Source organism: Ipomoea nil, unplaced genomic scaffold (assembly GCF_001879475.1).
Source record: "Ipomoea nil cultivar Tokyo-kokei standard unplaced genomic scaffold, Asagao_1.1 scaffold3069, whole genome shotgun sequence".
Lineage (NCBI taxonomy): Eukaryota > Viridiplantae > Streptophyta > Magnoliopsida > Solanales > Convolvulaceae > Ipomoea > Ipomoea nil.
Genome location: NW_017619497.1, coordinates 6,963,322 through 6,975,922, shown reverse-complemented (window position 1 = coordinate 6,975,922; position 12,601 = coordinate 6,963,322). Strand labels below are relative to the sequence as shown.

The 12,601-nt window shown below is 34.4% G+C and overlaps 2 protein-coding genes across 2 annotated transcripts; both read left to right on the top strand.

Annotated features, from left to right (window-relative positions):
• The first annotated feature begins 4,290 nt into the window (after window positions 1-4,290).
• On the top strand, window positions 4,291-6,668 carry LOC109164632 (phospholipase A1-II 1-like). Its single transcript, XM_019313151.1, has 2 exons — window positions 4,291-5,145; window positions 6,048-6,668. The coding sequence occupies exons 1-2, from the start codon at window positions 4,483-4,485 to the stop codon at window positions 6,648-6,650; spliced, it is 1,266 nt and encodes a 421-aa protein (XP_019168696.1). The 5' UTR covers window positions 4,291-4,482; the 3' UTR covers window positions 6,651-6,668.
• A 2,141-nt stretch (window positions 6,669-8,809) lies between these two features.
• Window positions 8,810-11,042, top strand: LOC109164633 (phospholipase A1-IIgamma-like). The gene is made up of 2 exons (XM_019313152.1): window positions 8,810-9,447; window positions 10,296-11,042. Exons 1-2 carry the CDS (start codon window positions 8,863-8,865, stop codon window positions 10,923-10,925), a joined length of 1,215 nt encoding a protein of 404 aa, XP_019168697.1. The 5' UTR covers window positions 8,810-8,862; the 3' UTR covers window positions 10,926-11,042.
• The last annotated feature ends 1,559 nt before the right edge of the window (window positions 11,043-12,601 follow it).

Sequence of the window (12,601 nt, the reverse complement as noted above, 5' to 3'; positions counted from 1 at the left end):
CAAGCCCGCTAAGAGGCGGGCTTTTTAGCCTGCGTCGTTACGGGGACCGGCTTTGGTGTGTTTTGGTCCGTCCCGCGAGACCGTTTCGACAACTCTACACTAGGGTTCAAACCTATGACCACCCATTTACAATAGTAACTGGGATGCCGTCATACAAAATTATAGTTGGCGACATTATTTTATTTAAAAAAAATCAAAATTTAATTATTAAAAAGTACATTTATCAATTTTTATATAAAAATAATAGATTTGGATCTTTTAACGCCTTAGAGTCCAAATCAATAGTTATATTGTGTATCATGATGGTTACAAAGTCAATCGTTATGCTATGGACCCGTGTCCAGCATGCATGCTAGACACGGGTAACAGTGTTGTTATCTTCTAGGAGTATATGTTCATAGGAGTATATGTTCATAATTTTATTACTATATGTTCATAATGTCAGAGCTCTGTGTTCATAATTCCATAACTGTACATTTATACTTCCATAACTGTACATTCATAATTCAATAACTGTACATTCATAATTCAATAACTGTAACTTCATAATTTTTGAAGCTCTATGTTCACAATTTTAGAGCTCTATGTTCATAATTTTATCACTATATGTTCATATTGTAAGTTCATAATGTCAAAGCTCTGTGTTCATAATTTCATAACTGTACATTCATAATTGCATAACTGTACATTCATAATTGCATAACTGTACATTCATAATTCCGTAACTGTACATTCATAATTCAATAACTGTAAAATCATAATTTTCAAAGCTCGATGTTCACAATTTTAGAGCTCTATCTTCATAATTTTATCACTATATGTTCATAATTGTAAGTTCATAATGTCAGAACTCTGTGTTCATAATTTTATAACTTACATTCATAATTCAATAACTGTGCATTCATAATTTCATAACTGTGCATTCATAATTCCATAACTGTACATTCATAATGACACAAATGAATAACGCCGTTAACTGCGTTAACGGTGAGACAAAATTATTTTTTTTTTAAAACTGAAATAACGCGTTTTTCCTGAAAACGACGTCATTTTAAACTTATGTCCACAATGCATTGTGGATACGAGTCCACTGCATAATTTGCGTTACAAAGTAGACCACTAATATGTATATTCATCAGTTTTAATAAGAGCAATCCTAATACGGGGTTCATGGGCCCGCCCCTCTCAAATTATGCTTTGTTTTATTTTGTCAGTTTTTTAGCCATTCTTTGTTTGAGTTTTTTGCACTTTTAGTCCCACGACTATAGTGGCACTGGCAGAATTGATCCACGACTTTTAGCCATCAATTCTGCCAGTGCCACTATAGTCGTGGGACTAAAAGTGCAAAAAACTCTTCTTTGTTTTATTTTTTTAATTTTAAAATGAGGCTTGCCGTTGCAAATGCAACGGCCAGTTTTTTTTTTTTTTTTTTTTTTTTTTTTTTTTTTTTTTTTTTTTTATTAATTATTTAATTTTTTACTTTTTTTTAATTTTTTAATTTTTTAATTTTTATCTTAACTTTTTTAACTTTTTCTAATTTTTTAATTAGTAATTTAATTTTATTTAATTTTTTAAGTTATTATTGTTATTAAATTTATAATTATTAATAGTATTGTTATTAAATTTATAATTATTAATAATATTGTTATTAAATTTATAATTATAATTTTAAAAATAATAATAGATAAAGAAATAATTAAAATATATAAAGTAAAATTGTGGGTCAATAAAAAATTGTGAAAAAACTTAAAACTAATGGGAAGAAGAGTTTTTGTGATTGAGTGAGATAGTGGATGATGAGGTGGATGCTGGGGCCCACGAAAAATGAGAAAAAATTCTCAATTATTTAGGATGCCCTAAGTTCATTTATTGTGTATTACCTAAAAGTGAGCATGAAATATAGTAAAATAAACCTATATGAATGGTCTATTTTGTAATTGTAATGTAGGTCATGATCTAAGGTATAATTTGTCCTTATAAGAGTATTAGGCTGTTTATTTGAGTATTGCAGTATTTGGCTGTTTATAGGAGTACTGTTGTATAGGGCTGTTTTGGATTTGACCCTATTTAGTCCATAAAATTGTATTCAAGTCTAAATGTACAATTATTAATGGGTGGCATTAGGATCGAATGTGAGTCCCAACATCGATAATATATTTTCTTCTAAAATCATTTATAGATATCCATTTCTTATATGTATTTTTATATTCAATTATTATGTACATTTTTTTAATTAATGGATCAGAGGTGGGGATGACCTTAAAAGAGGTTATCTTGTACTTGATAGTGTCTAGAGAGAATTGGAGTGTGTAGTAATTAATATGATTCCTTATCGACTTCATTCACTATAAGTTATGAAGTGTTACTCAATTTTAAGGGGCTCTCCTATATATCGAGCTGGTCTTTCTAAATGAACACTCTTATTGAGATAACTAATAATTATTCTTATTTATTACTATTTTTTCAAGGGATAAAGTACAAATAAGCCATTAAACTATTTGGGAAAAAACAATTAAGCCATCGAACTCAAATAACCCTCAAATAAGTCATTGAATTCGGAAAAAAAGAACAATTAATATTTTTAACAGGTTAATTCTAGGTTTTTACTGACTGGATTGCCGAATGTTTATTTTATTTATGTTTTTTTTATTATTATAATCCATCTACATAGTAATATATTTTAAAGTAATTATAATCAAAGTAGTTTTGTCTTGTCTAGATCTAATTTATTTATTTATTTATTATTTTTTAAACAAAAGATCTAGTGAAAAAATAATAATAAATAAACAAATCAAATATCGACAAGATAAAACTATTTTGATTATAATTATTTTAAAATATAATACTATCCAAGTGGATAATATTAATAAAAAAAATAATAAACGTAAATAAAATAAACATTTGGCAATCCAATCAGCAAAAACTTGGAGCTAACCTATAAAAAATGTTAATTGCTCTTTTTTTCAGGGTTCAATGGCTTATTTGCTCTTTTTTTTCCGGGTTCAATGGCTTATTTGATGGTTATTTGAGTTTGATGGTTTAATTGCTGTTTCTCAAATAGTTCAGTGGCTTATTTGTACTTAATCCCTTTTTTCAATCAAAGTGGCAAGCGGCCAACCATGAATGATCATGGCAAATTATTGTGTGGGCTGTGGTTCACACGGCTGTGAGGACCACGGTCCAAAACGACGCCGTTGAATATTATGAGTAAAAATAATGTTTATTATGTGTTAAAATAATGTATATTATGTGTTAGAGTAATACATATTACGTGTTAAAATAATGAAACTTTTGGAGTAATATAATGTACATTATATTCTAGAATAATGTACATTACGCTTTAAAATAATATACATTATGTTTTACAATAATGTACATTATGAGTTATAAAAATGTATATGTTGTTGCGGGTCGCGTGAAAAAAAAAAATACAAAACGCAGTCATTTTTAGACTGTGGTCCACACAATTCAACGCAATAACTATTGGAATAATCATTTATATCATCTCAAATCATGCAAGATTTATTTATATTATTTTCCAATAAAAAATATCTATATGCATGTCATTTTCCAATCATATTTGGTAATATTCTTAGTATTTCAGGCAATATCATACATCACTATACATGTCCCAAAAGCTTGAAAAATAGTGTACAAAAATAGCATCTATACCATACGTTAACGCCAGAAATTCGTATTGCAGAGGTTGGGTGGTTAAACTTGCGAGATGTATATATTCTTTATTCCATATTAATATTCGCCGCTTTTTGTTGGTAACTTGAAAGCAATGTCTTTTCTGTTTGGAGCCAAGCTAGTTTGAGAAGCTTTCAAGTAAAGCAAAATTTCTAACCACTAGTTGTTCATTATGATTTCTCAAAATTCTGTAATAATAATGTTTTTGCACCAACCTTGAAATGAAATGACAATTAAGCAATCAAGCATATCAACAACTCCCATTATTCTTTCTTATAAATAAATAAATCTTATTATAATAGCTAAAAAAATATCCAAATAATTTGTAGTACAGTAGGGCGTAAGGTTCAAACTAATGCACAAACAAGCTTACAAGCTTCAATTGTATTTCTGGTTTCTTCGGTCATTAATGAATCGTTTATTTTCAAAAAAAAAAAAAAAAAAAAGGCTTGAAGATATAGAGGTGTCTTAGATGGTAAGTTTAACATTCTGTTATCAAAATATGACATTGATAATTATTAAAAAAAAAAATTGTTATTATATTTTGATTATTTTCACAATTAATTATAATTTTTGAAGTAATTGTAACTGCTTTATTCCACCGAAACAGAACCAGGATGCCTTTTTAGCTAACTAGCTTGAAGATGTAAAAGAGGTAAGGTATGGCGGCCACGACCCATCATTGCAGTTTCACAAGATCAATACAGATAAGATAAGACACCGATACGTATATAAAACCAGGAGTCATCGTCAGATCCAAACAGTTTATGTAACCAAACAATATAAGCAATGAACGTTGTTCTAAGATTGAACAGAACAAGAAAGATTATGAGCAATTGGTTCCTCAAAAGGAAGAAGAAGGTGGAGAAGATGAACAGCATTGCCAGAAGGTGGAAGCTTCTGAGCGGGAGAAACCAGTGGGAAGGCTTATTAGATCCTCTCGACAACGATCTGCGGAAATACATCCTTCATTACGGCGAAATGGCGCAGGCAACCTACGACAACTTCAACCACGAGAAAGCGTCGAAATACGCAGGAAGCGGTCGGTACGCTAAAGAAAAGCTGTTCGATAGGGTCGGGCTGGGGAAAGGGAATCCGTTCAAGTATTCCATCACCAAGTATTTGTACGCGACGTCTTCGGTTCAGGTCCCTGAGGCGTTCATCGTGAAATCCATGTCCAGGGAAGCGTGGAGCAGGGAGTCGAACTGGATTGGGTTTGTGGCGGCGGCCACGGATGAGGGCGCGGCGGCGTTAGGGAGGAGAGACATTTTGGTTGCTTGGAGAGGCACTGTTCGAACGTTGGAATGGGTTAATGATTTCGAGTTTGCATTCACCGATGCGCCGAAGATATTCGGGGGAAATTATGATCCTAAGGTTCATTGTGGTTGGTACTCGATTTACACTTCGGAAGATCCAAAATCGCCATTTACTAAGATCAGTGCCAGAGACCAGGTAAACCTCAAAGCTTTAGTGTTACTTATTGGATAAACTTTTCGTCCACTTTTTCAGCACAAAAAAGGGATAAAAAGTTGTGATTTTTAAGAACTTTTATACCACATACTGTGGGTAGTAGTCAAAAGGATTGCAAAATCCTAACTACTCACTAACTCACTAAAGATGATTTAAACAAAAAAAAAAAAAAAAAAAAAAAAAAAAAAGAAGAGGGATACGAAAATTTGTGATTTTTGAGTCAATTTATAATCCTAATGCTTTGATGTTATAAATTGGCGAAAAAATGACCATTATATTCCTGTTCACCAAAAATATGGATGAAAAATTAGGTTTGGTAAGCATGAGGTAACAACAATGTTACAAGTTTGACTTTCAGTGAAAGCGATCTGTTGGTCCTTTTGTTTGAACCGGTCAATTATGTATAACTTAGGTTAGTTTACTTCATTGATCTTTTGCTCGCTAAGGTCACAAGGCGGAGTTTACCCCGTACATACCTTCAGGTAGTGACGGGGTTTCCCTCGTCATCCAAAATTTAAGTTTGGTGGCAACCCCAACTAATTAAGTTGATGAGTTTGTTAGCTTGGTAATCATAAGGTTTAAAATTCGACCCCTAATGGAAGCAGTTTATTGGACTTTCTGGCTTGAGCGGATCTGCTATGCGCGACCTAAGCTAGTTTTCCTCTTTGTAGTACGAACATGGCCAATTTATATAATGCACACTCTCAATAGTGATTGCGATTCGTTACTAAAAAATAATTTTTCAACTTTGTTGACCCGAGGGTAGTAATAAACAAATGGATAGAAATTCTAGTCACTCAATAAAGATTAAAAATTTTTGGTAAAATTTATAATAGAAGTGGATAATAGAAATTTTGATCACCTGTTTTTAATAAAATGTTTAGGTTCTCGGAGAAATTTCAAGGTTGGTGAATCACTACAAGAATGAGGAAATCAGCATAACCATAGCAGGCCACAGCCTGGGTGCAGCCGTCGGAACCCTAAACGCGATCGACATAGTCATCAACGGATTCAACAAGGCGGCGGCCGGAAAACCAGCCTGTCCGGTGACGGCCTTCCTCTTCGCCAGCCCTCGAGTCGGCGACTCCACTTTCAAGAACGCCATTTCAAAGCTACAAAACCTTCACATTCTACGCGTCCGCAACGCCATGGACGTCGTCCCAAATTATCCTCTCATAGGCTACGCCGACGTCGGCTCGGAACTAGCCATCGACACCACCAAATCGGAGTACCTAAAGAGCCCTGGAGATTTGGGTACTTGGCACAGCTTGGAAGCTTACTTGCATGGAGTTGCGGGGTACCAAGGGGCCAAAGGAGGGTTCAAGATTGAGACGGGAATTCGTGATATTGCACTTGTGAACAAGCATTTGGATGCTTTGAAGGACGAATATTTTGTGCCGGTTTCATGGTGGGTCGAGAAGAATAAAGGGATGGTTCAACAAGATGATGGATCATGGATTCTTATTGATCATGAGGATGATATATGATTTTTTTTTTCCTCCATATATAATTCTTTATTATTTCATTAAATTATTTTATATATGTGTTAATTAACATTGTTTTGATGTTACCTTGTAGTTCGCTGAGACTCTATTTTAGATGTTTTCGAAATAAAAACATTGAGATCATATGATATTCATAATATGGTATATATCTTGTGTTGTTTCATTGAGGAATTTTCTGGGCATATGTTTTAATCTTTTCCTCTCCGAATGATGCTCCGAATTCATTAATTTGTGTAGGATTTATTTTGTCGTATACCTATATACTATACAATTCTTGCTTGAGTTCTGTGCATCTAGTTTCATTTCTAAACAATATAATTTTGGTTTATATTTAAAAAAAAAAACATATTTGAGGGGGCCATTTGAATTTGGTTAAGCCCAAGAGGGTGGAAGTAGATGGGCTAGGAATTAATAAGACAAAGGGTAGGCTTGGAAAGAGGTTGGGCTAGGTTAGGGGTAAGGCGTGGGCAAGGTGGACTGGTGGGGAGGGATGGAGTTTGGGAGTTGGGACGGCAAATTCATCCACAGAGTTGCGTGGACCACGATCCAAAACGACATCGTTTTGATGTTAATCGAAAAAAAAAAAAAAAATTGCTCTGCGCGTATGCTACAATAATGAACATTTTAGGGGTAAGATAATGTATTTTATGAGTTAGAATAATGTAGTTTATGTGTTAGAATAATGTATTTTGTGAGTTATAATAATGTACTTTATGTGTTTATAGACTGTGGTCCACATAGTTGTGAGGATCACGTGATGACTCTTATTTTGTAATATATTTCCACCCCATTCTTATTTCTTTTTGCACTTATTTTGAAGTGTTTATTTGGGTTTCCAGACTAAAAAGAGTATTTTGTGCTAAGAATGATCGAAATACACTTTGGAGGAAGGAAAGTGAAAAAAGAAGGAAAAGGTGATCATTTTAGAGCAAAAATGCATTAAAAGGGAGCATGGAAGTAAAATCGGGGAAAAACGCGCAAAGGATCCCAGCCAAGAAGGGCGTTGCGTGCGCCGAAATCTTAGAGTCTTAATTCGTGAGACAATCTCAGACAAGTGTACTATTGTTTCCATCTGGGATGATCAACCAAATTAAATTATGCGTGTTAGGTTGTATGAGGGAATCAGTCATACTTAATTGTTTACAAGTAAGCTTCGCATTCGCTGATGAATTTTGTTCATCTCAATTGTATTAATTATTTTTGTACCGACACACAATGTTAATGTCAATACTCATATATCTACCTAGAAAATTAAACGAAATTTGACTTCCAATGAGAATGAGTGATTAGTCTTCTAGATTTGAGGTGGTTATTATAGACAATTAAACTAATTTATTTCATTGTGATTTTTTACTGATTAAGATGAGATTTATTAAATAGTGATTGACGTTTCTCTTAACAATCAAAAGAATAAGGCACAATGATAATATCAATACCTATTTACCTATAGAATTTTGAGTCATTTTTTCTATTCATCCGTCAATGTAAAACACTCAAATCTCAAGTGAATAATTTATTCCAAAAGATTATTAGCCTAATAGGTGGAGAACTCTTCAAAGTTATGTCGATCGGGTAAACTTGGAAGAGGTCAAGACTTTAACAGCTAAGCATATATTGCGAATTGTTTGACCCATTATTATTTATAAGCATAATTATTATTTTCTATGAGACCATTGGGCTAGGTTTACCATCCCAGCACGTCTAACCACGATGTCTTTTCCAACTAAAAAAAATATTACCTCAACTCGCTCATTGCTTAGTGAAATATCCAGTATACTCATAAGCTTCATATATCCTTTCTTGTGTTCCTTTCTCTTATGCAGTTTCACCAGTTGAAGCTCGATCAAAAATACATGGCTTTTAATTTCTAGAGATGCAATGTACAAATATGGACATCCATTTATTATTTAAGAATCAATACATGCTGCTTGGAAATATTCAAATTCCTGGAATTAAGCTAACCCTATCCTAGCAAGAAATGATCAAGATCCATGACAACTAAGCAACTAATATTGGTTTTCGTAAAAACAAAATTAAATGGAATCGTGTTTCATGCGCAGCATTAAAGAAATGCACGGCATTGGCTATATAAACTGGGTTTTCCATAACAATAATCCCAAAAGAAACCTGTACCCGTAACTCGATCAGTTGGTTCTTGAGTGACAGATTGTGGATAAGAAAACGCAGAAGAAAGATGAGTAGCAGTATAGCAGAGAGGTGGGAGGTGCTAAGCGGCAGCACAAACTGGGAGGGCCTAACAGACCCTCTCGACCTCGATCTCCGAAACTACCTAATTCACTACGGACAGATGACCCAAGCAACCTACGACACCTTCAACGCCGACTCCGCCTCCAAGTACGCCGGCAGCAGCCGCTACTCGGAGGCCAATCTGTTCGCCAAGGTCGGACTAGACATGGGAAACCCGTACAAGTACGAGGTTACCAAGTACTTCTACGCCACATCCTCGTACACCCTCCCTGACGCCTTCATCGTCAACCCCACTCCGCTGGATGCGTGGAGCAGGGAGTCCAACTGGATTGGGTACGTGGCGGTGGCCACCGACGAGGGAAAGGCGGCGCTGGGAAGGAGAGACATAATTGTTTGCTGGAGAGGGACGGTTCGAACGCTGGAATGGGTGAGTGATCTTCAGTTCTTGTTAGTGCCTGCGCCGGAGATCTTTGGCGCCGGTGCTAGTCCTCAGGTTCATAGAGGCTTTTACAACCTTTACTCCACTGAGAATCCAGATTCTACATTTAATACCATCAGTGCTAGAGATCAGGTATATATTGCAACACCTACAACTACATATATCCATTTTTCTATATTTTCATGTGATCCAAATGTGTAGAATTAGGTCCAATCTGTTATTGTATATGATCGAACCATACGAAATTCTGAGTTCATTAGCAACATATGCATTACATTAATGAAAAATTCAGTAGTCTTTGTCGTTTATTGTTACGCTGACAAGTTTTTTTATTGCTTATGTGAAAATTACATCCAATGTGGTAAACTTCTAATGTTATGGAGACCTGACACATCCTTTAACTTAATAGGTCACTAAGTTATTGTGATTTATCCCTCCAATATTCTGTCTAGTGGAGGTGTGAGTCATGCATGCAACAAGGAATTTTTTTTTTATTTTTTTATTTTAGGCAAACAATGAGATGAATTTTTTCTATTTTTATTTAGATTTTAAAAATTACGGAGTATATATATGTTTTTATTCGCCACATCATTTAAAATATATACGTCTATTTTTATCTATACATCTTATGGCTTTCGTTATTAGGTAATGCAAGTATCATTGTTGTATAAATTCAGTCAATGCACAATATGCATGCACTATTTAATTATCAAAATATGTTTTAATTAAACATTGTATTTTATAGGCTCAACTCTCTAGATATAGTACTATTCCAGTATATTTCACTTAGCTTTGGGGAAGTCAACTTTTTTTTGAAAGCTTGGGGAAGTCAACTTAGTTTTATTTTATCTTCAACTGCATTCTCAAATCTCAATATAATAATCTCTGCACGTTCGCCCATGACCCCATGTGCAAACTGACTTTAAAATAGATAAATGTCAAATTATCTCTTAACATTTTATTTTTATTTTACAAATTAGGTTTTGGCGGAAGTGAAAAGGTTGGTAGAGCTATACAAGAACGAGGAAGTAAGCATAACCGTTTGCGGACATAGCCTAGGAGCATCACTCGCAACCTTAAATGCAATCGACATAGCCACAAACGGAGCCAACACAACAAGTGACGGAAAATCTTTTCCGGTCACCGGTTTCGTGTACGCCAGCCCCAGAACCGGCGACTACAACTTCAAAAACGTTTATGACGCCACGCCGAACCTCCATCTCTTGCGCATCCGCAACGTCCCCGACATCGTCCCCCAAGTTCCGCCGGCTACCCCGTTGATCGGTTACACGGATGTCGGAGTAGAACTAACGATTGACTTTAGTAAATCAAGTTACGTTAAACCAAGTACGGATATATGGAATTGGCATAACCTAGAAGGTTACTTGCATGGAATTGCCGGAACAGAAGGCGCCGGAGTTCTTGATGGGTTCTCGCTGGTAGTGAATCGCGATATCTCGCTGGTTAACAAGTCACAGGATCATTTGAAGGAGGAGTACAGTATTCCTGGGAATTGGTGGGTTGAAAAGAATATGGGAATGGTTCAACAGGACGATGGATCTTGGAAATTGATGAATAATGAAGAGGGTTATATTCCACGGCCGCCATAACTACTATTCCTAGATAGCTTCCAAGTTTAAGTGCAGCTGAAAGAGCCAAGCATGGTGATTTTTCTCCATGATTCCTAGCTTATTTATTTCTTAAAATTATATTCCGTGTTAAAACTAGACTTCTTTTTTTTTTTTTTTTTTTTTTTTTTTTTTTTTTTTTTAAGGAACTAGACTTTGTATATTTGATTATAAACTTAATTTGTATGTGTATTCAAATAAAAAAGTTAGGACCTTGTATTGTGGATTTCTCTGAACATGCAATGTTTAAATCTCTTTTCACTAATGCCATTAATTTGTAGTAAAAAGACTTCCTTTGAGCGGTATGGTGGTAATTCGATCCCTAAGTTTGTGATAAACTTCTTTGTGTGTAAAATTGCATAGTTTTGTATTGAGTCTCGAAGTTAAATTGATTCAATTTATCAATTCATGTGTCTGGTATTGGTTCATGGAATCTAAAATGTAATTCGACAAAATTGAGAAACCTTAATTTAAAAAAATGAAATTGAGAAAGTAATATCATATCTTCACATAATTTGTACTAAAGATAGCAATATGATCGAGTTATACCCATATGGGTTGAGATCGCAAATTATGCTGTGCAATCGAATGCACCTTGCAAGGTGCATACGGTTGCAAAACGGCGCCGTTTTGGTTAAAAAACGCGCGTCCCACTTAAAGATGAAATCAGGTTCGATTTCCGGCAATAGCATTTTTATATATCCAGAAATTCATAACTATATATCCAGAAATTCATAACTATATATCCACAGTGAATGAATGAAGTAAAAATCCACAATGAATGAATGAATGAAGTAAAAATCCACAATGAATGAACTAAATATCCACAATGAATGAACTAAATATCCACAATGATTGAACTAAATATCCACAATGAATGAACTAAATATCCATAAATTCATAACTATATATCCAGAAATTCATAACTATATATCCATAAATTCATAACTATATATCCACAGTGAATGAATGGAGTAAATATCTACCATGAATGAACTAAATATCCACAATGAATGAACTAAATATCCATAAATTCATAACTATATATCCACAAATTTATAACTATATATCCAGAAATTCATAACTATATATCCACAATAATGCTATTGCCGAGAATCGAACCTGAATTTTTTTTTAAAAAAGTGAGACGCGCGTTTTTAGTCAAAACGACGTCGTTTTGCATCGTATGCACCATGCGCATGGTACATTCGGTTGCACGGCATAACTATTGGGTTGAGATGGACCCCACAATATGGGTTAGCCCAGACACATATGTGCTACAATCCTCAATTCTAAGCGGCCCATACTTCGGCTCGACAAAGTATTTAGAAAGATATAAATTACGGTGACTCAATGACATATTCTATGCAATAGTTATGCTGTGCAACCGAATGCACCATGCGCATGGTGCATACGATGCAAAATGACGTCGTTTTGACTAAAAACGCGCGTCCCACTTAAAAAAAAAAAATCAGGTTCGATTCTCAGCAATAGCATTATTGTGGATATATAGTTATGAATTTCTGGATATATAGTTATGAATTTATGGATATTTAGTTCATTCATTGTGGATATTTAGTTCAATCATTGTGGATATTGGAGATATTTAGTTCATTCATTGTGGATTTTTACTCCATTCATTCACTGTGGATATATAG

Bases quoted from the DNA above. Each gene is read 5' to 3' on its own strand.
- LOC109164633 (XM_019313152.1), top strand. From the start codon at position 8,863: ATGAGTAGCAGTATAGCAGAGAGGTGGGAGGTGCTAAGCGGCAGCACA. The intron at 9,448-10,295 runs GTATATATTGCA...TTTACAAATTAG, and splicing joins CCATCAGTGCTAGAGATCAG to GTTTTGGCGGAAGTGAAAAG.
- LOC109164632 (XM_019313151.1), top strand. From the start codon at position 4,483: ATGAACGTTGTTCTAAGATTGAACAGAACAAGAAAGATTATGAGCAAT. The intron at 5,146-6,047 runs GTAAACCTCAAA...TAAAATGTTTAG, and splicing joins AGATCAGTGCCAGAGACCAG to GTTCTCGGAGAAATTTCAAG.